The sequence below is a fragment of the Bos mutus genome, chromosome 8, assembly GCF_027580195.1.
Source record: "Bos mutus isolate GX-2022 chromosome 8, NWIPB_WYAK_1.1, whole genome shotgun sequence".
Classification (NCBI taxonomy): Eukaryota; Metazoa; Chordata; class Mammalia; order Artiodactyla; family Bovidae; genus Bos; species Bos mutus.
Genome location: NC_091624.1, coordinates 35,662,253 through 35,689,260, shown reverse-complemented (window position 1 = coordinate 35,689,260; position 27,008 = coordinate 35,662,253). Strand labels below are relative to the sequence as shown.

At 37.3% G+C, this 27,008-nt stretch overlaps 1 protein-coding gene across 6 annotated transcripts in view; it reads right to left on the bottom strand.

Moving 5' to 3' along the window:
* Positions 1-1,348: 1,348 nt before the first annotated feature.
* KIF27 (kinesin family member 27) overlaps positions 1,349-27,008 on the bottom strand; it is a 94,093-nt gene continuing 68,433 nt past the window's right edge. For all 6 annotated transcript variants that reach the window (XM_070375410.1, XM_070375414.1, XM_070375411.1 and 3 more), the window contains 5 exons: positions 22,269-22,484; positions 18,900-19,106; positions 17,254-17,452; positions 13,865-14,029; positions 1,349-3,530 (listed from right to left, as the gene is read on the bottom strand). In XM_070375410.1, the coding sequence (XP_070231511.1) occupies positions 3,046-3,530; positions 13,865-14,029; positions 17,254-17,452; positions 18,900-19,106; positions 22,269-22,484 (1,272 nt within the window). In that variant the 3' untranslated portion in view covers positions 1,349-3,045. The remainder of the gene's footprint in view (positions 3,531-13,864; positions 14,030-17,253; positions 17,453-18,899; positions 19,107-22,268; positions 22,485-27,008) is intronic.

Sequence of the window (27,008 nt, the reverse complement as noted above, 5' to 3'; positions counted from 1 at the left end):
CTATTCTTTGGGATTCTGTTATTGGCTATTCTGTTGATGCACCGTGGAAATTCCTAGGAAAAGAGATATTAAAAAGGGACAAGTAAGAACTATGTAAAATATCAAAAGCCAATACTAAATATCAAGTTTTGCCGAGCTTTCTTTTTATAATTTCTCGTTCTAATTACTGCCACATTGGGGTACTGTTGGGGTCAAAATGGAAATAGCATTATAAAAGTCAAACACTACTCCAGTATGTGGTGTCATGCATGCTCTGCATTCCAAAGCAAGGAATGGAAGTAGGCACCCCTGTTGCAAGCACTGAGGGGTGCATTATTTGGAGAGAATTTAAAACCAATAAAACTTATTAAAAGTCAGTCTACTTTTTTATTATCAGCATCAGGGAAACAATGACAGCAATAAAATACTTCTCCCATTAGACTGATGCTCCCATACACACTCTTTGAACACTACTGCCCAGATGAGCTCAAAATACTGCATACCCAATGCATTTGAAGTATTTATCATGGAAGGATCTCACTCAGCTTCACTCTCAATTTTTGAAAATATAAATGTTTTATCAGTACTAGTCAAGGGAGCCTGGTATATCTATAAATGTGAAATACACATGAGTACTTTAAAAGATTCCAGTGAAGTTGAGAGAGGAATTATGTACATGAGTGGACAATGAACTTTCATTATTAATACTCCAGTGTTTTATAAAAATCTTAAGTATGTGCCTAAGGAAATAAATGAAAGAGCAAAACATGTCATACTTTAATGACATATGTCATGTCATTTAATGTGTAAGAATTTGTGCCTACAGAACCAAAATCCCATTAAGGACTTGACCCCTTAGCAATTCATTCTAAGACTCTGTATAAGACCCTTTGTTTTAAAATATAAGACGCCCATCCTTAAATTAGCATTTATCACTTTATTGACCTGGGCTGTTACAAACAAGCCAATGGCAATCAAGTCCACATTACAGAAGATCATATATATATATATATATATATATTTTTTTTTTTTTTTTGCTGACTTCTTGGACCCTGACTTCATGAAGATATGAAGAACTAAGGGGGAAAAAACATTAGTAAAAGAAAACAAACATTAAAGCACAAAAGCACCTTCACTGATTGATGTTCTTGCTACTCACGGTTCCCATATTCACAGAGTTCTCCAACTCCATTATCTACAACACTCTGGAGTTAGGGAAGGAACTTGTACTTTATGGAGGCAAATATGTTTCTTTCCAAACGCTGTTATAGGTGGAAAAAATATAATGAACAAAAAACCCCCCACATATTTCATACACATCCAAAAAGGCAAACACAATGACAAAATGTTCAGACTTAAGGACAGCATGTGAAATAAGAGTAAAATTTATTAGCGGTATATGTAAGAAAAATTGTACTTGCTTTTGGGGAGGTGCCTTAAATTTTTTTTTTTCTTTTGTAAGTGCACTGACTAAATAGAAAGACAGAAGTTTCATTCCTAGAATATATTATTCAGGACATTCTTAACATATGTGTGTTTGAGTATTTACATGAAATCCATCATAGCATATAAAGGATATATGTTTAAACAAAAAGGGGAAAAATTATATATTTGTTATTTAGAAGTCAGTTCACACTTGTATTATTAAATCTACTCATTGCTGGTTTAATATAAATTTTATTGTTTTGTTAGTGAGCTGGCTTTTAGAAAATGCATTTATATTTCCACAGGTAAAACAAGTATGTGTCAATTTCTTGGGCAGGCAGTAGAATTCCAAAGTCAAAATACATTCTTATATGAATTATTTCTAAATATTAATCTTATAAGGAATTTAAAATTAAGACCTTCATTAATAAACCTGTACTTATTAAATATATGATTGATATGCTTTTTTAAGACCTGGCCTTGTGCCATTTTATACACATATCAGGCTTCTCTGTGGCTCAGTGGTAAAGATTCTGCCTGCCAGTGCAGGAAATGTGGGTTCAATCCCTGGGTCAGGAAGATCCCCTGGAGAAGGAAATGGCAACCCCTCCAGTATTCTTGCCTAGAAATCTCATGGACAATGGAACCTGGTGGGCTACAGTCCATTGGGTCACAAAAGAGTTGGACATAACTTAGCAAAACAATACACATATATCACACATTATATATGGTATATATTAAGTATATATCATACGAACAAAGGCAAAAAAAAAAAAAAAAAAACCTGGCTTAAAACCAGTCTGGCTTCAAATAGTCCCTGTTACAAATAAAATTTCTAACTTTGTTTGTAAATTTGCTGGATAAAGCAGTTTCTAATTGGCTGATATTATATATTATGGTTCCATTCCCAGGTAAGTCCACAGAAATCTATTTAATCCATAATTTAAATTATTTTTAATACCATACTTTAGAGATATAAAAACTATTCACCAATTTAGAAGTTAGTTTTCGTTTGATTTTCTTTTCCTATAAGAACTGGTTTTTACCAGTGGGACCAAGGAATCCTACTCCCTAGGGGCTAGAAATTAGAAGTCTTTGAGCACAGGGCAACAGTTTGGGTGCCAGGTAAGATGGTCAGCGTTGATAGCAACCGAGGAAAGAACAAAAGAAAAAATTAGCAGCATCAGATAAGAAAAATTGGAGTCAGTAAGAAAGTGCGTTACTCTAACAGAGCAGATTTCCGTAAATCAGGGTGGTTTTGCTGCTGTTCCACTCAAACATTAATTAGTTTAAGAAAAAGCTTTATTTTACAAGTGAAAGTTTGGAAAAGTAACAAAAATAACATAAGTAACAAAATAGTAAAATGGGATATTTTCTGTGATTGAAAAATATGAAAATGTACAAACTGTATTTGTTGGGCAAATCAGTATTTAGTTCTTAATTCCAAACTGAAGTTTATATTATATAATAATATTTAGAGCAAACAAATCTTGGAAGAAAACACACATTCACAGTATACAAAAGGATTCCTTCCTCCCCTTCTTTATCCTGAGAGAAGAGCTAGTGAACTTAAACTTTTTTAACAGGTTAGAAAAAGGAATTTTACACATCTTCTAAATTAAAGTTTTTCTTATCAAATGCCTAAGTTTTTAAGTCACTCACTTTCCTAGCTACTTCAAGGGAATCAGCAGTCATAGATCCAACCGCAACTCCAAGATTGGAACGTCGTAATGATAGTTCCAAGGCAGAAATCTGGCGTAACTCTTTGCGACACAACTTTACAGGTGTGACACCATGCAGCTGTCCCACATTTCCGACTGGCTGAATGTGGGATGATGGTCGACTGTTAGATTTTGTAAACTGATTTTCATCTATTTCGGTTTTGTCCTCATTGCTTAACAAATGCCCACTAGTGGGTGCTACAGAGCTATACATTGGAGCTAATTCTGGGCCATCTTCCCAGAGCTTCTGAGGATTTGGTTGTGTTCTTAAACTGCTTGTGGAACTGTCTAATGGTCTTTCCCTTCCACTTAATTTCATACTTTCAGTTCTGGATGCCCATTTTAATTCTTCTGAAACCATGCCGGCTTTTTCTGGGTTCTGAACTCCATCTCCAGCATCATGATCTAAAAGTAATCAAAAAAGCAGAAAAATAATTAGAGGTTTCCTTTAAAACAGGTATTTTAACCATAGTATATCGTGCAATATAAATTATGTCTTCCAGCTTGTGTTGTTAAGTGACTTAAGTGTAAAAATAGATTATTTCACTTAGAGGCATTTGCATGTGAATAACTCAGAATTCTTTATTAATGGAACAAAACTGAAAGAGTTTTCTAGAGATTTTGGCACCCATAGAAACATAGGAGTGCTTTCGGCCTCTGTGGAGCCCTTGCACACCTGCCTCTGCTGGGCTTGCCACTGGTGGATTACGTCCCAAATCCTGGTCATATTTCCAGGGAATCTTTGGACTTGGCATATATGTGTGAAAATCTAGTCTGGGTTGGGACTCCAATCAAGAGAGCAGGGTTCTTCCATCTGAGTGTACTCTGGGGTACATACCACAGCTCCCAGCATCAAAATGGAAATGACAGCATACCCCTCAGAGGGGACCATCGTGCTGGAATGAGTGATAGGAGTGAGTGAAGATAGCAAAGCTTGAGGCCGTCAAATCACAGAATCATCTAATATCAAAGACAAAACTTAAAGGAAGTCCATATAGGTACTAGACCTAACGCAAAGAAAAATGCCAACTGTAACATATGTTGATGGTGCAATTAGTACACTTCTGGTCCTGTGTATATCAAGTTTAAAAACAGAAGGTGCACACTGGCAGCTCCAAAGCCAAATCTGGCCCACAGAATTGTTTTACTTAGCCTATAAAATAATATGTGATGGAAAATTTAAAAAGTGGAAAGTTTCACATAAAAATACAGATTTCCGGATTTTATAGAAAAAGGAGAGAAACTGACAATTTCTGCCTAGCAACAGCAGCCGGAGCAGAGCTGCCCCTGCCAGTGTGGATGGCTGTTGTAGCCCCACTGCTCACTCTGGCTTCCTGGCTCCTGCAGCCATTTTAGTTTGTATATAGGTTTTAAATATAATTGATTTTAGGTTTAAAATATAGTTGATTTTCTATATAACCTTTAAGAATTGTGAATAACTCTGTTGTACACCTGAAACTAACATCATACATCAACTCTACCTCAATTGAAAAAAAAAGGATTGATTTTCTAGTTTTTAAAGTTCTCAAAAACAAAAAACCCGAACTGTCTAATGACATAGATCCTCAAATGGAATTAGTAGGTACAAAGTTGATCACAGTGGCTTCCAAAATTTGCTGCACATTAGTGTCACCTGGAAACTTTTAAAAGTCCTGATGCCTAATAACCTATAACGGGAAGGAATCTGAAAAAGAGTGTGTGTGTGTGTATATAAGTGATAGGTGAAAGTCACTCAATTGTGTCTGACTCTTTGCGACCCCATGGACTATACAGTCCATGGAATTCTCCAGGCCAGAATACTGGAGTGGGTAGCCTATCCCTTTCTCCAGCAGATTGTCCCGACCCAGGAATCGAACTGGGGTCTCCTGCATTGCAGATGGATTCTTTACCAACTGAGCTATCAGGGAAGTGTGTGTGTGTGTGTGTGTGTGTGTGTGTGTGTGTATCTGGATCACTTTACTGTACACCTGAAACTAACACAATATTGTAAATCAACTATATTTCAATGAAAAAAGAAATCCTGATGCTCAGGTCATAGTATTTGGCAGAGGAAGCCTGGCATCTTAGTTTTTAAAGATTGTAAGAGAAAGGGCAGAGATGGGTTCATTGGAAATGTTCACTCCCAAGCCCACTTAGATTCCTCACAATACAGTTTCCCTCTTCCAGAATTTGACCACTAATGGAACAGACTAAACAAAAGATTTAACTCATCCATAATTACACAGGCAGTAAAAGAAATTAGAATACCAACCAGATCTTCTGACTCTAATATCCTAACACATACAGTTTTATAAGTGACTTAAATTGATATGACGATACTCTGTCAATATCAATTGCACCAGGGTGGCCATCTCTTCCATGAAGCCCACCTTAGGCCCACTGAGGAAGACTATGGTCCTTAGACTTTAACCTCTGGTCAATCATTTACTGGCTCTGCTCTAGTTTACAACTGAACACACCATAAGACTATCAGCTCTCTGACAAGGACCTGAGTTCCATTCAGCTTTAGGTTCTCCATCACTCATAGCTAAGCCTATTAGATTTTTAATTAATGGGTGACATTTAAATTAATTAACTGATACAAGGATAATTTTAAATAGTTAAACAAGTACATAGATTGCATGTCCATATTAACTGATTTTATCCTCACAAAATGTTAGAAAACAGATGCACTGAGCCAGAAGCATGATGAAGAAGTAACCAAGATATTTTAGTCAAAAGAGTAATTCTTTGCTACTTGGAAATACTAAAAATATTCAAAGCATATAAAGTCTGGCAGGCAGGCAATGAAAAGATGACTACTGAAACCCAATCAACTGAATAGTAAAACAGTTATGTGTTAACTAAGATACTGATTATTAAGCAGGTAATACTTCATTCATATAGTTTATATATATAGAGAGAGTTATATATATATAACTCTCTTTTTTTGTGGCATCTCTGTCAGGTTTTAGTATTAGGGTGATGGTGGCCTCATAGAATGTTTGGAATTTTACCTTCCTCTGCAATTTTCTGGAAGAGTTTGAGTAGGATAGGTGTTAGCTCTTCTCTAAATTTTTGGTAGAATTCAGCTGTGAAGCCATCTGGTCCTGGGCTTTTGTTTGCTGGAAGATTTCTGATTACAGTTCCAATTTCCGTGCTTGTGATGGGTCTGTTAAGATTTTCTATTTCTTCCTGGTTCAGTTTTGGAAAGTTGTACTTTTCTAAGAATTTGTCCATTTTTTCCAAGTTGTCCATTTTATTGGCATATAATTGCTGACAGTAGTCTCTTATGATCCTTTGTATTTCTGTGTTGTCTGTTGTGATCTCTCCATTTTCATTTCTAATTTTATTGATTTGATTTTTCTCCCTTTGTTTCTTGATGAGTCTGCTTAATGGTTTGTCAATTTCATTTATCCTCTCAAAGAACCAGCTTTTGGCTTTGTTGATTTTTGCTATGATCTCTTTTGTTTCTTTTGCATTTATTTCTGCCCTAATTTTTAAGATTTCTTTCCTTCTACTAACCCTGGGGTTCTTCATTTCTTCATTTTCTACTTGCTTTAGGTGTAGAGTTAGGTTATTTGACTTTTTTCTTGTTTCTTGAGGTATGTCTGTATTGCTATGAACCTTCCCCTTAGCACTGCTTTTACAGTGTCCCACAGGTTTTGGGTTGTGTTTTCATTTTCATTCATTTCTATGCATATTTTGATTTCTTCTGTGATACCAAAACCTGACAAAGATGCCACACACAAAAAAACTAAATATCACTGATGGCCAATATCACTGATGAACATAGATGCAAAAATCCTTAACAAAATTCTAGCAATCAGAATCCAACAACACATTAAAAAGATCATATATCATGACCAAGTGGGCTTTATCCCAGGGATGCAAGGATTCTTCAATATCCACAAATCAATCAATGTAATACACCACATTAACAAATTGAAAAATAAAAGCCATATGATTATCTCAATAGATGCAGAGAAAGCCTTTGACAAAATTCAACATCCATTTATGATAAAAACCCTCCAGAAAGCAGACATAGAAGGAACATACCTCAACATAATAAAAGCCATACATGACAAACCCACAGCAAACATTATCCTCAATGGTGAAAAGTTGAAAGCATTTCCCCTAAACTCAGGAACAAGACAAGGGTGCCCACTCTCACCACTACTAGTCAACATAGTTTTGGAAGTTTTGGCCACAGCAAAAAGAGCAGAAAAAGAAATAAAAGGAATCCAAATTGGAAAAGAAGAAAACTCACTGTTTGCAGATGACATGATCCTCTACATAGAAAACGCTAAAGACTCCATCAGAAAATTACTAGAGCTAATCAATGAATATAGTAAAGTTGCAGGATAGAAAATCAACACACAGAAATTCCTTGCATTCCTATACACTAATAATGAGAAAATAGAAAGAGAAATTAAGGAAACAATTCCATTCACCATTGCAATGAAAAGAATAAAATACTTAGGAATATATCTACCTAAAGAAACAAAAGACCTATATGTAGAAAATTATAAAACACTGGTGAAAGAAATCAAAGAGGACACTAATAGATGGAGAAATATACCATGTTTATGGATTGGAAGAATCAATATAGTGAAAATGAGTATACTACCCAAAGCAACCTATAGATTCAATGCAATCCCTATCAAGCTACCAACGGTATTTTTCACAGAGCTAGAACAAATAATTTCACAATTTGTATGGAAATACAAAAAACCTCGAATAGCCAAAACATCTTGAGACAGAAGAATGGAACTGGAGGAATCAACCTGCCTGACTTCAGGCTCTACTACAAAGCCACAGTCATCAAGACAGTATGGTACTGGCACAATAGATCAATGGAACAAAATAGAAAGCCCAGAGATAAACCCACGCACCTATGGACACCTATCTTTGACAAAGGAGGCAAGAATATACAAGTGGTGCTGGGAAAACTGGTCAACCAGTTGTAAAAGAATGAAACTAGAACACTTTCTAACACCATACACAAAAATAAACTCAAAATGGATTACAGATCTAAATTTAAGACCAGAAACTATAAAACTCCTAGAGGAGAACATAGGCAAAACACTCTCTGACATAAATCACAGTAGGATCCTCTATGACCCACCTCCCAAAATACTGGAAATAAAAGCAAAAATAAACAAATGGGACCTAATTAACCTTAAAAGCTTCTGCACAACAAAGGAAACTATAAGCAAGGTGAAAAGACAGCCTTCAGAATGGGAGAAAATAATAGCAAATGAAGCAACTGACAACTAATCTCAAAAATATACAAGCAACTCCTGCAGCTCAATTCCAGAAAAAAAAAAAAGACCCAATCAAAAAATGGGCCAAAGAACTAAACAGACATTTCTCCAAAGAAGATATACAGATGGATAACAAACATATGAAAAGATGCTCAACATCACTCATTATCAGAGAAATGCAAATCAAAACCACAATAAGGTACCATATTTCACTCCAGTCAGAATGGCTGCTATCCAAAAGTCTACAAGCAATAGATGCTGGAGAAGGTGTGGAGAAAAGGGAACCCTCTTACACTGTTGGTGGGAATGCAAACTAGTGCAGCCACTATGGAGAACAGTGTGGAGATTCCTTAAAAAACTGGAAATAGAACTGCCCTATGACCCAGCAATCCCACAGCTGGGCATACACACCAAGGAAACCAGAACTGAAAGAGACACGTGTCCCCCAATGTTAATCACAGCACTGTTTATAATAGCCAGGACATGGAAGCAACCTAGATGTCCATCAGCAGACGAATGGATAAAAAAGCTGTGGTACAAATACACAATGGAGTATTACTCAGCCATTAAAAAGAATACATTTAGATCAGTTCTAATGAGGTGGATAAAACTGGAGCCTATTATACAGAGTGAAGTAAGTCAGAAAGAAAAACACCAAAATAGTATAATAAAGCATATATATGGAATTTAGAAAGATGGTAATGATAACCCTGTATGTGAGATAGCAAAAGAGACACAGATGTATAGAACAGTCTTTTGGACTCTGTGGGAGAGGGCAAGGGTGGGATGATTTGGGAGAATGGCATTGAAACATGTATATTATCATATGTGAAATGAATCGCCAGTCCAGGTTTGACGCATAATACAGGATACTCGGGGCTGGAGCACTGGGATGACCCAGAGGGATGGGATGGGAGGGAGGTGGGGGTGGTTCAGGATGGTGAACACATGTACACCCATGGCGGATTCATGTCAATGTATGGCAAAACCAATACAATACTGTAAAGTAATTAGCCTCCAATTAAAATAAATTTTTATTTTAAAAAAGAGCTTAAAAAAAAAAACTCTCTATAGCTTCAGTTCAGTTCAGTTCAGTTGCTCAGTCATGTCCAACTCTTTGCGACCCCATGAATCGCAGCATGCCAGGCCTCCCTGTCCATCACCATCTCCCAGAGTTCACTCAAACTCACCTCCATCGAGTCAGTGATGCCATCCAGCCATCTCATCCTCTGTCATCCCCTTTTACTCCTGCCCCCAATCCCTCCCAGCATCAGAGTTTTTTCCAGTGAGTCAACTCTTCACATGAAGTGGCCAAAGTACTGGAGTTTCAGCTTTAGCATCATTCCTTCCAAAGAACACCCAGGACTGATCTCCTTTAGAATGGACTGGTTGGATCTTGCAGTCCAAGGGACTCTAGAGAGTCTTCTCCAACACCAAAAGCATCAATTCTTTGGCGCTCAGCTTTCTTCACAGTCCAACTCTCACATCCATACATGACCACTGGAAAAACCATAGCCTTGACTAGACGGACCTTTGTGGGCAAAGTAATGTCTCTGCTTTTGAATATGCTATCTAGGTTGGTCATAACTTTTCTTCCAAGGAGTAAGCGTCTTTTAATTTCATGGCTGCAATCACCATCTGCAGTGATTTTGGAGCCCCAAAAGATAAAGTCTGACACTGTTTCCACTGTTTCCCCATCTATTTCCCATGAAGTGATGTTAGGGAATTCAAAATTTGATAATATTTAAACAGCTATATTTTATAATTCAAACGGTCTCATTTAAAACATCTCATGCCAGGCCATACCCGTATCTGCAGCAGGTCTCCAAGGTGAACAGCCTCTGGCATGTTGGAATGTGGAGAAGGGTTCCATTATATTAGAGCAGCATTTTGAAATAGGATATAGTACAAGCTATTTCACCAATATGAATTCAAATGAATTTTCTTAAAGCATAAGGAGATAACTGAAAAGAATTATGCTGAAATATTAATAGTTTTGGGTAGGATTGTGGGTGATTTTTTCTGATTTTTTTCCTATATTTTCAAAGTTTTCTATAATGACTATATATTATTTTTTATAGCTAAAAATAAAGATATTTAAGATAGTTCTAGGGGAAATAGCAAATTAGCTGAGATAACGTCTTCAACATCATTAAGACGTCTACCTCCAGGAATTCCCTGGTAGTCCAGTGGTTAGGACTTTGAGTTTCCAATGCCAGGGGCCTGGGTTTGATTCCTGGTCAGGGAACTAGGATCCTGCAAGTTACAAGGTCAAAAAAAAAAGACTAGACTTCCCAGGTAAGTTGGTAAGATATGAGTTATCCTCACTTTATACATCTCCAAGATTATTTAACTTTTTTTTTCACCTTTTTGTGTTTGTTTCATTAAAGAGCATGATGAAGATCTAGGTTTTTTAAGCCTGTTTACCACCATATACCACACTGTCATTTTAAGAGATGTTTAGTGGACTCAGGAGTATAAAAATGGGCCATTTAAACAGTAAACAGCTAATTTTAGATATCCAAAATTTGAAAGTATAATTGTGTCCGACTCTGTGCAACCCCACAGACGGCAGCCCACCAGGCTCCGTCGTCCCTGGGATTCTCCATGCAGAAATACTGGAGTGGGTTGCCATTTCCTTCTCCAGTGCATGAAAAGAGAAAAGTGAAAGTGAAGTCGCTCAGTCGTGTCCGACTCTTAGCGACCCCATGGACTGCAGCCTACCAGGCTCCTCTGTCCATGGGATTTTCCAGGCAAGAGTACTGGAGTGGGGTGCCATATGGGGTTACGCTAATTGCTTTGTTCCCTACTTAATATCTGTTTACACTTTAATTTTTTGCAGATAGCATTTCAAGTAAAAGGTTCAGCTATATGTCACAGGCAGAATTTCAAGTAAATGTTTTAGTTATATGAGTAAATACCTCTGTATTACTACCCTGAAATCAGAAAGGTTGGTCTCTTTGGCAGAATTGGTTATGTTTGTATTACATCTCTATCCTAAAATGGCTTTTTACTAGAACACAGAACCAGGAGTTAGAAGACTAGGGACCTCCGACCATGTTCCATTTACTGGTCTATTTTGGAGTCACTGGGCCACGCTAAGCTTTAATTTCCACATCTAAAAATGGGGTTAGCATATACCGGCTTACTGAGTTTAGGACTAAATAGAACTGTTTGGGAAAATGCCTATAAATGATATAAATGCCTATAAATGATACCTACAATAAATATAATGTAGCATTAGAACTACTCTTCTAAAATATTACTGAGTTTTAACCACAATCAGGTACCATCTCACGCTGGTCAGAATGGCCACTATCAAAAAGTCTACAAACAATAAATGCTGGAGAGGGTGTGGAGAAAAGGGAACCCTCTTACACTGTTGGTGGGAATGCAAACTAGTGCAGCCACTATGGAGAACGGGGTGGAGATTCCTTAAAAAACTGGAAATAGAACTGCCTTATGACCCAGCAATCCCACAGCTGGGCATACACACTGAGGAAACCAGAATTGAAATTTGAGACACATGTACCCCAATGTTCATTGCAGCACTGTTTACAATAGCCAGGACATGGAAGCAACCTAGATGTCTATCAGTAGATGAATGAATAAGAAAGCTGTGGTACATATACACAATGGAGTATTACTCAGCTATTAAAAAGAATGCATTTGAATCAGTCCTAATGAGGTGGATGAAACTGGAGCCTATTATACAGAGTGAAGTAAGTCAGAAAGAAAAACACTAATACATTATATTAATGCATGTATATGGAATTTAGAAAGATGGTAATGATGACCCTATATGTGAGACAGCATAAGAGACACAGATGTAAAGAACAGACTTTTAGACTCTGTGGGAGAAGGCGAGGGTGAGATGAACTGAGAGAACAGCACTGAAACCATGTATATTATCATATGTGAAATACATCTCCAGTCCAGATTCAATGCATGAGACAGTGTGCTCTGGGCTGGTGCACTGGATTGACCCTGACGGATGGGATGGGGAGGGAGGTGGGAGGTGGGTTCAGGATGGGGAATACATGTACACCCATGGCTGATTCATGTCAATGTATGGCAAAAACCACCACAATATTATAAAGTAACTAGCCTCCAATTAAAATAAATAAATTAATTTAAAAAATAAAATAACAGCAACAGAAAAATAAAATATTACTGAGTTTTAAGATTTAACACTGTTAATTCTGCTTACATTATATATTCAGCACACATCTTTTCATTGTACACATGTATCATTCTCTACTGGACTCTATTTTTTATGGTTTCAGTTTTTATAATTATCTTTTTAAGTTGAAATATAATTGATATGTAACATTATATTAGTTTCAGGTGTACTCTTTACCTCTTGTAATCATCTTTAAGTACTGGGTTGGGCAAAAAGTTTGTTCGGGTTTTTTCATAAGCTGGTACAGAAAAACCTGAACGAATTTTTTTAACAACCCAAGTTTACAGGTACAAAATAGCTGTGTTCCTAAAAAAGACTGTAAAGTCAACTTTCAAAACCGTACTTAACTTATTAGAAGAATACTTTCTCTAAAGGAAGGCTAATTCTTTCATAAAAAGAGAATATATTATTTTAGAGATATGGGTTGCTCTCTACTGGTGGGCTTAAAGACAATATGTTTTAATCATAGATATATCACCTTCATGGCAGTTTTTGCTTTTGCAAAGTTCTTTGTCATGTTTTATCATTTCATTGAGGAAGGTGGTGTTTCTACATATCTACATATAATTATGCAAGAAAACATCCTGGTCTCAACAATGGTTTTATTATATTTTTGAATTTCCAGAGGTCACAATATGAAAAACGTGAGTGATCTTAGAAATACATAGGATATTATTTTACCTTTACTTTTGTTATTCTCTATTTATTTTACTTTTTTATGATAATCAGAAGGCTTCATTTCCTATAAAACAGGAAAAAAACAGCTATCCTATATTTAGGGTTATTTTAAGAATTTTAATGAGTCAGAGAAGGCAATGGCACCCCACTCCAGTATTCTTGCCTGGAAAATCCCATGGATGGAGGAGCCTGGTAGGCGGCAGTCCATGGGGTTGCTAAGAGTCGGACACGACTGAGCGACTTCACTTTCACTTTTCACTTTCATGCACTGGAAAAGGAAATGGCAACCCACTTCAGTGTTCTTGCCTGGAGAATCCCAGGGACGGGGGAGCCTGGTGGGCTGCTGTCTATGGGGTCGCACAGAGTCGGCACGACTGAAGCGACTTAGCAGCAGCAGCAGCAGAAAATATAGGAACCCCTGGTACATGGTAGACAATCCAGTAAATGATCATTTCCTACATACATATACATTTGTTTTTTTATTCTTTTATCCAGTGGTTCTGTCTTACACATAGACTAGACAACTATTTTTGTTACAGAGACAGAATTCTAAATAATCCAATCAGTTGGGAGAGGCTCCACGGCAAACCGTGCTATGGTGTTGGCGCAACAGGTAATGCTAAATCTCTTACTTTCTGATGGTAGTAGTTGCCGCCGAATTGCTTCCCCTACCAGTTCCTTGAGTTTCTTCTTCAGATCTCTGCTGGTTTTCTTATAGAAATATAGATCTCTTTCCAGCTGATGGATTTTATCTTCATAATTTTTTAAAGTTTCCACAATGCCTTCCCCATCTCGCTCTATAAAACAGAAATTTACATTTAAAATCAGTTTAAAATAAATGACTGAAAATCCTAACAGCGCTCCCAGACTCTATTTAAAGGATGAGAAGTATGTTACAGGTGTCTGTTCCTTGAATGGATTTGTTTTCAGCTACAATATGGATTCTTCTGCCTGTAAAATGTTTTCAAAGTAGGATGAGCCCTTCCCCATCCTAACCCCTAAAACTACGTATTTTTCATGATTCATAAGCACTTTTTGAGTGGTTACTAACTAAATTTATCCTCAGAACATCAGAAGTAAGGTCTACATTTGGAACCCTGTCCAGCTGCATCAGTGTCTTAAACGTTTGTATCAGGAACTGTGGATATATAAAAGTCATAAGCCTAAGGTTTATAGGCCCAAGAAATATATGACCAGGGAACTTCCCTGGTAGCACAGTAGACAGGAATCCACCTGCCAATGCAGGGGACGAGGGTTCAATCTTTGGTCCAGGAAGATTCCACATGCTGAGGAGCAACTAACACCATGCACCACAACTTCTGAGCACGTGCTCTGGAGCCTATCAGCTGCCACTGCTGAGCTGGTGTGCTGCGACTACTGCAGCTCCTGCACCTACAGCCTCTGCTCCACAACAGCAGGAGCCCTCGTGATGAGAAGCCTGCCACGTCGCAATGAAGAGTAGCCCCTAATCTTCGCAACTAGAGAAAGCCCGTGCAGCAACAAAAACTCAGTGCAACCAAAAATAAATAAATAGATTAATTTTTTAAATAAATGCAATGCTTTAAGGAAAAAAAGACTGGGCGTGGGTTCCATTCCTTGTCAGGGAACTAAGATCCTACATGCCTTGTGGCATGGCCAAGGAAATTGAAAAATAAAAAAGAAATATACAACCAGAAAAACCAGAAACCTGTCAGAAGAGGCTGAAAGATTAAATTACAAAGGAAAAACCACCAGAAAAAGAGAAGTGGGGAAAAAGCCATAAGTAAACCTCTAGTTTATGCCACAATATAACTTAAAACTTCTAATTAATATTTAGTAATGTTTACAACAGTTCCCTTTGAGTTATGTTCTACAACAAGTAAAATTCAGTTTATTGATCTTCAGACCTACCCTCTCCTACTGGTAAATCTAGAAAATGGTCCTGAGCTCAGTTGCTCAGTTGTGTCCGACTCTTTGCGACACTATAAACTGTAGCATGCGGGCTTCCTGTCCTTTACTGTCTCCTAGAGTTTGCTCAAAGTCATGTCTGTTAAATCAGTGATGCCATCAAACCATCTCATTCTCTGTCACCCCCTTCTTTTTTTGCCTTCAATCTTTCCAGTGTCAGGGTCTTTTCCAATGAGTCAGCTCTGCATCAGGTGGCCAAAGTACTGGAGCTTCAGCTTCAGTATCATTTCTTACAATTAATATTCAGGGTTGATTTCCTTTAGGATTGATCTCCTTGCTGTCCAAGGGACTCTTGAGAGTCTTTGCCAGCACCACAATTCAAAAGCATCAGTTCTTTGGCACTCAGCCTTCTTTATGGTCCAACTCACACATCCATTTGTGACTACTGGAAGAATCATAGCTTTGACTATACGGACCCACCCCTTCGTCAGCAAAGCAATTATCTCCGCTTTTCAATAAGCTGCTTAGGTTTGTCATAGCTTATCTTCCAAGGAGCAAGCGTCTTTTAATTTCATGGCTGCAGTCACCATCCACAGTGATTTTGCAGCCCAAGAAAATAAAGTCTGTCACTGTTTCCATTGTTTTCCCACCTATTTGCCATGAAGTGATGGACCAGATGCCATGATCTTAGTTTTTAGAATGTTGCATTTTAAGCCAGCTTTTTCACTCTCCTCTTTCATCCTCACCAAGAGGCTCTTTAGTTCCTCTTCACTTTCTGCCATTAGAGTGGTATCATCTGCATACCTGAAGCTGTTGATATTCCTCCCAGCAATCTTGATTCCAGCTTGTGCTTCATCCAACCCAGCATTTTGCATGATGTACTCTGCATATAAGTTAAATAAGCAGGGTGACAATATACACCCCTGACTTACTCCATTCTCAGTTTGAACCAGTCTGTTGTTCCATGTCCACTTCTAACTGTTGCTTCTTGACCTGCATATTGGTTTCTCAGGAGACAGGTAAGGTGGCCTAGTATTCCCATCTCTTTAAGAATTTTGCACAGAATGTTTCCTACATAAATATTTTCAGTTACAACTTAGTTATGAAAAACGTGTCCCAGCTATAGTAATGAATGATTTTTAAAATGTTCTCATTTGGCTAAAGCATGAGCTTTTTTGTAAAATGCCAATCACTTGAAAAAACATATTAAAAATTCTATTAAAATATCACTTTTAGAGATGTAAGACAGAATAACACGATGTAAAGAGCACGTGTTTGAATGAAATAACTTGTGGAATCCAGTCAAGGAAGTCCTGTCATCAGGCAACTAGTTGCTAATTAATTGGTTATAAAATTTAACTTACAGGCAGACTGCCTCAACACTCCAATGCATAGATTTTCCAATTTTCTGCTTACTTGGGTTGCTTCTTCCAGATCCCTTTTACCACATTTCCAGCTCTAGATTCATGAGAATGAAGACTCAACAGCTAAGCTGCCTGAACTGAAGTATTCCAGGCATTGAAGTATCACCAGGCAGTGGTTCTGTTGCCATAGGAACTGTTTGTGTACCAGTCATAAGCCCAGGTATTGTGAAGACCAACTGCTATGACAAGTCTTTCCACACCACAGTTGACAGTTGAACTAAACTACTGTGTGCTAAGGAACAGTATGTGCCCATCGATGGTAGACTAATTTTGACCTAAGCTATAATCTTTAATGATATAACTAAAAGGAGAACTATAACCAGACATCTTACAGAACCTATCACTTTAATTTTATAAAGGTAAAGTGACTTAAATATCAAGGTTCTATATCCTAGAAATGGGGACCTTTTCAGCTATATATCACCAAGCCAGATGTCATCCCACATTCCTACACAGTAACTAGACAAATAACTAACAGGATTGCAGCAGTTCTCTGTGTGTTGCTGGGGACAGGCAGACGAGATGGCATTTCAGGCATGAAGTGCCTTACGTCCATAGGGCTATCCCAGCATGTGGACCCAAACACACAAAGCACAAAACACGTGTTAGTAGTAATTATTTATGCATGTTAGGCTTTAACTGACCCAATTCCTCTCCTGATCCCCATCCTCTACATCATCTTTACACAGCTGATGAGAAGGGGCAGTTACCTTTGAAATGATGTAACAGCAGTTGCATTTTTTGCTCATGTTCCTTTTGCTGGAGGATCAGTCTCCGGTCACACTGAAATTTCAGATGTTCCAGTGCAGATTCTAACTCACGAACCATGTTATCCCGTTCCAGAACTTTCATTTTAATTTCTTCATTCTGTAACTTTAGTTTCCGTTCAACTTCTCGCAAATTAACCACCTAGCAAAGACATTTTTTGACCTTTTAACTGTCTTAGACAGCCTAATATAATAGATTAATTTACTTCTCCTTAGACTTCATAAAGATGAACGCCCTTAATCACCATGGTATAACTAGGCAAATGCTTTGTAACAAACCCACAAAATAAACTTTTTTAATTTGTTGGGATTCTGAATTGGTAACAACTTCATTTTAAATATAATGTTGGTCTAACCATCACCCCACCATCATTTCTTAGACATAATCTTTGTAGTTTACATTTGTAATCCTATAACTATTTTCCCGGTCTAAAAAAATATCAAGAATTCTAAAGACTCTTGTAACATCTAGATAATTCTCATTTTTAACTCCAAAGTGAATGTTATAAATAAGTGACAGAATTTTTTCAGCTATAAATAGAGTTTGGCCTGAGACTTTACTTTTAGTTCAGTGGGTTCCTCTTTGCACTGATATAAAAACACTTCAGACAATATCTGTGTCACAGTAATTGTTAATAACATAAAGACCTTCTCTCCAGAAAAATACTAATCTCTATAAAGGGTTCTTAAGATCAGAAAAATCCACTGACCTTGGCCCTTGCACTAAGACCACCACAAAAGAGTTATCTGTATCAAAGCCTCAGACAATATGCACCATCACTTCTGCCCTCCAAACACCCAGTGATGGGATGCACTCACATCAATGACAGAAGTGTACTTCTGATAGTCATTATCCAAGAGGAGGGCTGTGTATAACACTTCTCTTAATTTGTTCATCTTTATTTCACTTGTCTCACAGAATTAGAACTTTATTTTAAAACTTCAGTGTTTTATTTTTCATTAATTGTCTATTATCTTAAACTGAATATATTTTTCAGAGAGCAAAAGTAATCTACTTGCTTAACATTTCATAATATATATCTTAAGAGAAGACATTGGAGAAAAGATGGATATAATTTTCAGTGTTATGAAACATCTCTATCAGTGAACTGTCAAATCTGTATAAAATATCTTAATTTATATTAAGCACACCCAGGTTAATGCCAAAATCGATCACTATCTTTGTCACTGATGTACCATTTCATCTCTATTTCAGTTCATAGAGTATGATGAGAAAGTACAGGTACCCCTACCCAGCAATGAAGGAAAGGGAACTCAAACCTGGAGGGTCCCTTGCTTTTTCATGAATGCTAAGTAGGAACAACCAAATTTAGAAAACATCCAACTAATAGTGCCTGAAGAATACTTGGATTAAATTCTTTGGATTTTAAAACTATTTCAAAAAGCGTCCTCCTTTCAAGAAACCCTTCAATTTTAAGAACCTCACTAGAATTTAGGCCTACAATACTTGGATAAGCACAAAGATTTCAGATGACAACATTCAGTACTGTAAAGTCTTCATATATGTGAGCTGTATACCCATCTTGATCCCTACTTATAAGAAAACCCTCTGTCCCTGAAAAACAAACCTTATTGAAATATCTGAAAAGAACAGCTCTAATCTCAACAGGACTCAGGCAAATTAGTTTTTCTAAGACATTTGCTTCACTATGAGAGAGGTTTTGAAATGAAGCTCTGAGCAAGTTTTGGCGACTCTGGATACTTTCGTTCTTGTATTCAATTGCGGCTTCCAAAGCTTCAATCCCTTCTTCAAGTTGGAAAAGAACATGTTCTTCCTAGATATAATACAATAGAAATCACTCATTTTAAATGAAATAGTATAACTTAGACTTTGTCATATTCTAAGATCTTACTATGCTATTTGGGTCTAATGGACATTATCATTCTTCTACTCTTCCCTTAAACCAATCCATGGTGGCTGCCAAATAAGTATCATGAATTGTGCTGTATTTTCACCATTAAACATTACAGCATTTTTAGTTACAGAATTCCTCATAAAATAGAAACTCAAATGTTTCTTGAAGAACTGACCCTCTAGAATCCATATGGCCAACAGGTATATGAGAAGATAGATGCTCAACATTGCTAATCATCAGGGAAACGCAAATAAAAAACCACAGTGTGATACACACCTGTCATAAGGGCTATCATCAAATAACAAATGTTGGTGAGAATATGGAGAAAAGTGAATTCTTATACACGGTTGGTGGGAATATAAATTGGTTGCAGCCACTGTGGAAAACAGTGTGGAGGTTTCTCAAAACACTAAAAAAGAACTACTATATGACCTAGCAATTCTACTCCTGGGTACATATCTGGGAAGAAAAACTAATTTGAAAAGATACATGCACCTCAATGTTCATAGCAGCTTTATTTACAATTGCCAAGGTATGGAAGCTACCTAAGTGCCCATCAACAGATGAATGGATAAAGATGTGGTATATATACACAAAGAAATACTGCTGCTGCTGCTAAGTCGCTTCAGTTGTGTCCGACTGTGCAACCCCACAGACGGCAGCCTGCCAGGCTCCCCCATCCCTGGGATTCTCCAGGCAAGAACACTGGAGTGGGTTGTCATTTCCCTCTCCAATGCAGGAAAGTGAAAAGTGAAAGTGAAGTCGCTCAGTCGTGTCCGACTCTTTGCGACCCCATGGACTGCAGCCCACCAGGCTCCTCCGTCCATGGGATTTTCCAGGCAAGAGTACTGGAGTGGGGTGCCGGAATACGACTTGGTCATAAAAAAGAACAAAATTTTGCCATTTGCAGCAGCAACAAGGATGGACCTGGAGGGCATTATAGTAAGTGAGTCAGACAGAGAAAGACAGATGCTGTATCACTTACATGTAGAATCTAAAACTTACAACAAACTAGTGAATACAACAACAAAAAAAGAAGCAGACTCACAGATACCGAGAACAAGATAATGGTTACCAGTGGCAGGGCACATAATAGGGGCTGGGGAGTGGGAGGTACAATCAACTGGGAGTAAGACAGGCTATAAGGACATATTATACTACACAGGGAATATAGCCAATATTTTGTAGTAACTGTAAATGGAGTATAACCTTTAAAAATTGTATTAAAAAATAAATAAAAATTAAAAATGGACACTCTACCACTCTGCAAACATAATTTGCTCATTCCTATCTCTATGCCTTATTTAACAATGTTCTATCTAAAATGACCTTCTTTCTTATATCTATCAATACATACCATGTTTTTCATAATCCAGCTCAAGATTCTGATTCACCAATGCTGCCTTAATTCAATCTTCCACCAAATGATCACTGCATTGCTTTGGATAAATAATGTATTAAGTATAGCTTTATTAGGTTTCCCTGGTGGCTCAGTGATAGAGAATCTGCCTGCCAATGAGGAGACGTGGGTTTGATCCCTAGGTGAGGAAGACCCTGGAGAGGAAGTGGCAACCCACTCCAGTATTCTTGCCTGGGAAATTCCATGGACAGAGTCTGGTGGGCCACAGGCTGTGGGGTCGCAAAAGATTCGGGCATGACTTAGTAACTAAACAACAACAAAATAGCTTTATTACATTATCTATAACTTGATTTTTATATTCATCAAGATTTAGAGTTTTCTCATCTTTCTGTCTCTTCTCAGATGGAGTAGAATTCCTCAGAAGCATAATGTTTTCTACTTTTTTGTTTCTTCCATAGGGCCCAGGAACTGTCCTGGGCACTCAAGAATTCCTTAAATGCTCAAATGTTTTGCTGAATTTTAGCCTCTCAGACCTTTAGATCTGCAGGGCTGGGGGTTGACTTTGACAGCCTTGAGGGGAAAACCTCATTCTGTGGTTCTTGGCAAAGCTACCCAAATTAAATTATAAAATAGGGCAGTAGAAGCTCATGATGTCACATAACCTCCAGTCAAGTTTGTCTTCAATTTCTTTCATCAACTCAATGAACAATAATGTCATTAAATCCTCTCCCCTGTTCCTTCTTAACTAGCCCCTTCAACTTCTTCTCATACTTGCTCAAATCTAAAACACTACAAGATACAGCAAGGTGATTCCCAGCCACTTACTTTTTGTTAGTAATTTTCCCTTACTTTGGACATTGACCATAAATATTTGCAGAGAAAATCCAGGCTCAAAAGTTCATCTTTGTCTGATAAAATAATAAGTTATGGTTACCACTGCCAACTGAAATAAAATTTTGAAAAAAAGTCTGGGACAATTTGGGAGCCAATAAATGCAACACCTTTTACATAGTTAAAAAAATAATGATGAAGAGAAGCCACTGCTGCTGCTGCTAAGTCACTTCAGTTGTGTCCAACTCTGTGCGACCCCATAGATGGCAGCTCACTAGGCTCCGCCGTCCCTGGGATTCTCCAGGCAAGAGTACTGGAGTGGGGTGCCATTGCCTTCTCCAAAAGAGAAGCCACATGTTCCCTTAAATGAAAACTCCTAAAAGGTATTTCTATTGGGGGTTGAATTTTGCATATCTACTTGGCTAGAACTTAGTGTGGAACAATGCTCCCGTACTTTCTAAAACAACCCTTAATGCTCTAGGCCTTTGTTATAGATGATGAATTACCAAGTATCACACAAGAAAGATGCATAAAGAAAAGGTGCCCTCTTTAGAAGAAATGAGAAAAAGAGTCCCTCAAATCATTTTTTGTGTTCTGTGAAAACCTCAGCTGAGAAAGGCCATACTCAAGGCACGTGTGAGTCTCCCTATCCCTGGCAATGCTAGGAAGGGGCCACATTCATGGACCTCCATGAGAGGACATCACAGTCTCTAGTCAAGCCTGGCTCGTGGCACCAAACAGGTACCAAGGAAATTCAGTACATCTGACAAAGTCTCAAGGAAACAAAGTTGATCAGGTTTATCATTTTTATGTTTCGGTAACAAAGGTGAAGGAAATCATCCAAGTGATCCATCATACAGTACTTCCAGTTCCAAAGCATACTGACTTACTTCAGGTGATAACACGCTACCATTTTTAAGTTTCTCATCCACGCTGTTTCTTTGTCTCTGCAGCTGATCCTTTTCTCTCTGGAGGGCTTGTACTTGTTCTGAGATCTTTATTTTCTCCTCAGCTGTGCTGCTCTGGAGCTGCACATTCTTTTCAGACAACTCTTGGTCCAACAAGCTCAGGCGAGTTGATATTTTTAAACTGTCTGTGTTCAAAGCCTAAAAAGATAATCAACCAGACACCCTAAGGTCAATTATTAGAAATACAGACTATAAATAAATCAGAAAAAAAACAGAAAACTACTATGTGAACATATTTTTAGCTCTTACATTATTATTTTCTCCCTTGGATTTTTTTGGGGGGGCTTCATTTTCTAAGCCTTAAGTTGAATGTCTTTTTTTAAGTGGAGATTTAAAAATAAAGTTTTTATTATTTATTTGGCTGTGCCTGGTCTTGGTATTTCATCAAAATAATTATATGTATATACTACCTTAAGGTTTATAATTTTTTTAAAAAGAAGTCTCCTACACCACCCTTTCTCTGATTCCTGCTCCCTAGAAATGACCATCTTTAACCTTTAAAGCTATTTCTTCTGGTTTATGTCCATGTTTCTAAATAACATTACCAATTTTAGATACTGTCTACTGGTTGTCTATTATGAAAGATAAGGATTTGGCACTCTTATGCCTCCTTGTCTGTATTTCCCCTCCTTGTATTCTCCCAACTTAAGTTGTATTACGGTTTTTATTTAAATCAATAGTTTACATGACTTGGTGAATATTATTCATAACTGAACTATCTAGGACAAAATGATCATATTTCCATCTGGAACAATTTTTTTTTTGTTACCTTGTAACTAATTCTTTTCCAATAGAACTATAAAATTCCTCTCAACATTATTTTTTCAGTTGATCAAAACTTAATCAGGGAATATTTTCATTCTCTTCTGGAAACATTTTGCCTAGAGTCTCCATCCTCCTGCTCCAAACTAGACTATAGTTGTTCCTGGACTTCCTTTGGTACTACTGAAAATCTCCAGTTAGAGCACATTTTCTGGGTCCCAAGTCTTTCTTTTCCATAGCTTGTGTCCTCATATTTAAGGAGCACATCCTCTAGTAGTTTCCTGAGACAGGCTAGGCTATAGATAATTTTTTTCACCTGAAAATGTCTGTATTCTACCTTACCATTTCATTTATAGTAGTCTAAAAAGAGAATCTTTGCTTGGATACCATTTTCCTTATGAGTTTTAAGACTGCTTCAGGTCTTCTAATGAAGAAGGTTGAGAACTCCAGTGCCATTCTGACTCTCAAGATTTATACAATGATATGCTTTTGGTAGTCTTTGCTATACCCTTGATAAACTATTTCAACCCAGAATTTCATATCTTCAGTGTTGGCAATTGCTTGTAATATGTCTTTGATAATCTCCTCTTCTCCTGTTTCCTCTGTTTTATCTTTCTGGAATTCCTGTTACTTGGATGATGGACTTTGTGGGTTTATCTGTCAATTAAATTTTATTCCTCTTATTTTCTATTTATTTTTATTTACTTTTTGAGATGTTTCTTAACATTATCCTTCAGAGCTTTTTAATTTCTAAAAGTTCTTTCGTGTTTTTCATAGCCTGCAGTTCTTGCTTTATGGATGGAGTATCAGCTTTTACCACCTTCAGGACATTAGGATTTTTAAAGTCTTTTCAGCTCCTTGTTCTATCTTTAATTTTTCTGATCATCTTTTTTTTTTTTTCTTTTGTTTTGGCCTCCATCTTTAATGTTAGTAGCATTCCTGAGATCTCCATCATACTTAAGAGTCAGGTATTAAAATGCTGAAATTGTGGTGGGTTAAGATTTATGACAGTACGAGATACCTGGAACCTGGACACTTAGTTGGGGGCTCCCAAATGTAAATTTTTAGGCTATTTTTTCCTGGGACTGTTTCAGAAAAATCTACCAGTCTTCTGCTGGGAAGTATAAGTCTGGCTGCCTGCATTTTGGGATATATGAAGGGGTTAGGAAATGGGTATCTCAGGATTCAGACTTCCATTCATTCCCTGTTTATTTTGACGTACCCCAGCCCTCTGCTGTACCTGGTTCAATCTTCAGAAAATAAATCATCTAGTCCAGAATTAGAAAAGGATGGTTTCCGAACCATGCCCTGTTTTCATTCTCAGGCCTCACTCCTCCCTTCTAAAATTCATGGTCCCTTCATTTCTGAGTTTTTTTTTTCATGTTTATGTGAATTATAGCTTGTGAAGCTGTTACTAAGAAAGCTAAAGCTAAAGGCTTGACTCTCACTGGTGTCCCTCATCTAGGCACTTGGATTTCAGCTTTTTCTGCTCTGCTAAGCCAGTAACCACTTATCTATCTGCTTTCCAGCTTACATTTTTTTGGTAACCTTTTGTCTTCTGTTATCTCCCCTACTGTTTTTTCCCTTTATGTGTTTATAGGTTTTTTTCAGTAATAGCTTTACTAAAATATAGTTCATACACATCAATTTAAAGTGTATAATTCAATGGTTTTAAGCATATTTGCAAACTTGTACAACCATCACCATAATCAATCTTAGAACATTTTCATCAGTCTCTCAGAAGAAACCCCATGCCCACTAGCACTCATTCTATTTCCTCGCCAAGCCCTGATCCAGTTCTAAGTAACCAGTATTCTACTTTCTGTCTCTATGGAATTGTCTACTATGACTGACTTCTTTCATTTAACATTCATTTAACATGTTCTCAGGGTTCATCCATGTTGTAGCACGTATCAGTGCTTCATTCCTTTCTACTGTTGAATAATATTCCATTATATGAATGTGTACCACATTTCGCTTATACATTATCAGTTGAAGGATACTGGGTTGCTTTCATTTTTTGACTATTACGAATAATACTGTTATGAATATTCATGTACAAGTTTTTGTGTGCACTTATGTCTTCACTTGATTTGAATGTACACCTAGGAGTGGATGCTAGGTCATTTTATGTTCAACATTTTATCCAAAGTAACTGCACCATTTTACAATCCCACCAGCAATGTGTAAGAGTTCCAATTCCTTCACATCCTCACTAAAATTATTTTTCTGATTATAGTCATCCTAGTGGGTATGAAGCAGCATCTCATTTAAATTTTGATTTGCATTTTCAGGATGACTATGATGTTGAGCATCTTTCAACGTGTTTAACAGCCATTCGCAAATCTTTGGAGAAATTTCTATCTGAATCCTTTGCTCGTTTTTAAACTGGGTTGCCTTTTTATTACTGAGCTTTTAAAGAGTTCTATATCTGTTCTAAATACAGACTTAATGATGTACAAACACCTTCTCCCATTCTATGGGTTATCTTTTCATTTTTTGAATGGTGTTCTTTATATTACAAATGCTTTTAAAATTGATGAAGTCCAATTTATCTAATTTTTTCTGTTTGTGTTTTAGGTGTAATATTCAATAAACCACTGCTTAACCTAAGGTCACAAAAAGTTATACTTATGTTTCTTTCTAAGATGTTTATAGTTTTAGCACTTATATTTAGGTCTTTGATTCATTTTATTTGTATATGGTGTGAATATAGACTTTTTAAGATAAATCTTTTTTTTTAATTTACTTTTGGCTGGGCTGGGTCTTTATTGCTAATGGACCTTCCTCTAGTTGTAGTGAGAGCGGGCCACTCTAGTTGTGGAGTGCGGGTTTCTCACTGCGGTGGCTTCTCTTGTTGTGGAGCATGGGCTTTAGCATGTGGGCTGCAGAAGTTGAAGTTCGTGGGCTACGGGGTACAGGTTCAATAGTTGTGGCACACAGGCTTAGGTGCTCCACAGCATGTAGGATCTTCCTGGACCAGGGATCGAACCTGTGTCTACTGCATTGGCAGGTGGATTCTTTACCAATGAGCCACCAGGGAAGCCTTGAATATAGGCTTTTTTATACTATGTTTCTTGTCTGAAATGCATACGATCACATCTTATAGTATTTCTTAAATACTGAAAAAATATGTAATATGCTTTGTTTTATCCTTTATAATATCCTTTGTCCAAACAGAACCCTGAAATATGTCTCAAGTTTCTCTTCTGTTTAATTAAAACTATCTTCAAAGAATCAATTTTGCTATGATCTACTGTGGGTTTCATTTATTTGTACTCTATGCTTACCTCAGTATGTTCTTACTTCCTAAATATTACATCTCGTTGAAACTGGAAAACACCTATTTTCTTTTCTTTGTTTTTCCTGCATCATAAAGTAAATGTATTTCAGGAATAAGTGTTTCCTTCTCACTCCTTTCTTTTTGTCCTTTTTTCTTTTTTGATACAGAACATATCATAAAGGTCCCAGGTATTTTCTTCTATTTATTCACTTGATACATTGATTTGTAAATCCTCTTTGCTGTCATTATATCTTTCTTTTTTGTGGGGAGAGGGGCAGCATCTAAAACCTGACCCTGACAGCCAGTGTGGACAAGCTACCTGGATGGAGCAACAGCAACTAGGCTGGTTAGAAGGGCTGCCCCTACCCCAGTGTCCAATAGCCTGCTGCTAAAAGCTATCTTGACGTGTTTGGGAAACAGAAGACAGAGGAGAGCTAAGTGCAGATCTTGTCCACATGTTACAGTAAGGTGGAGAAGTTAAGAACATGTCACCATCACCCCAGACCTAGTGGTACATCTATGCTGGATGAAAGGCAGGTTTTTTTAATAAAGAGGCAGAGCTTATTCCATGATTCCATGACTGACCCAGACTCAAGGTCAGCTGGAGGCAAAGGTTT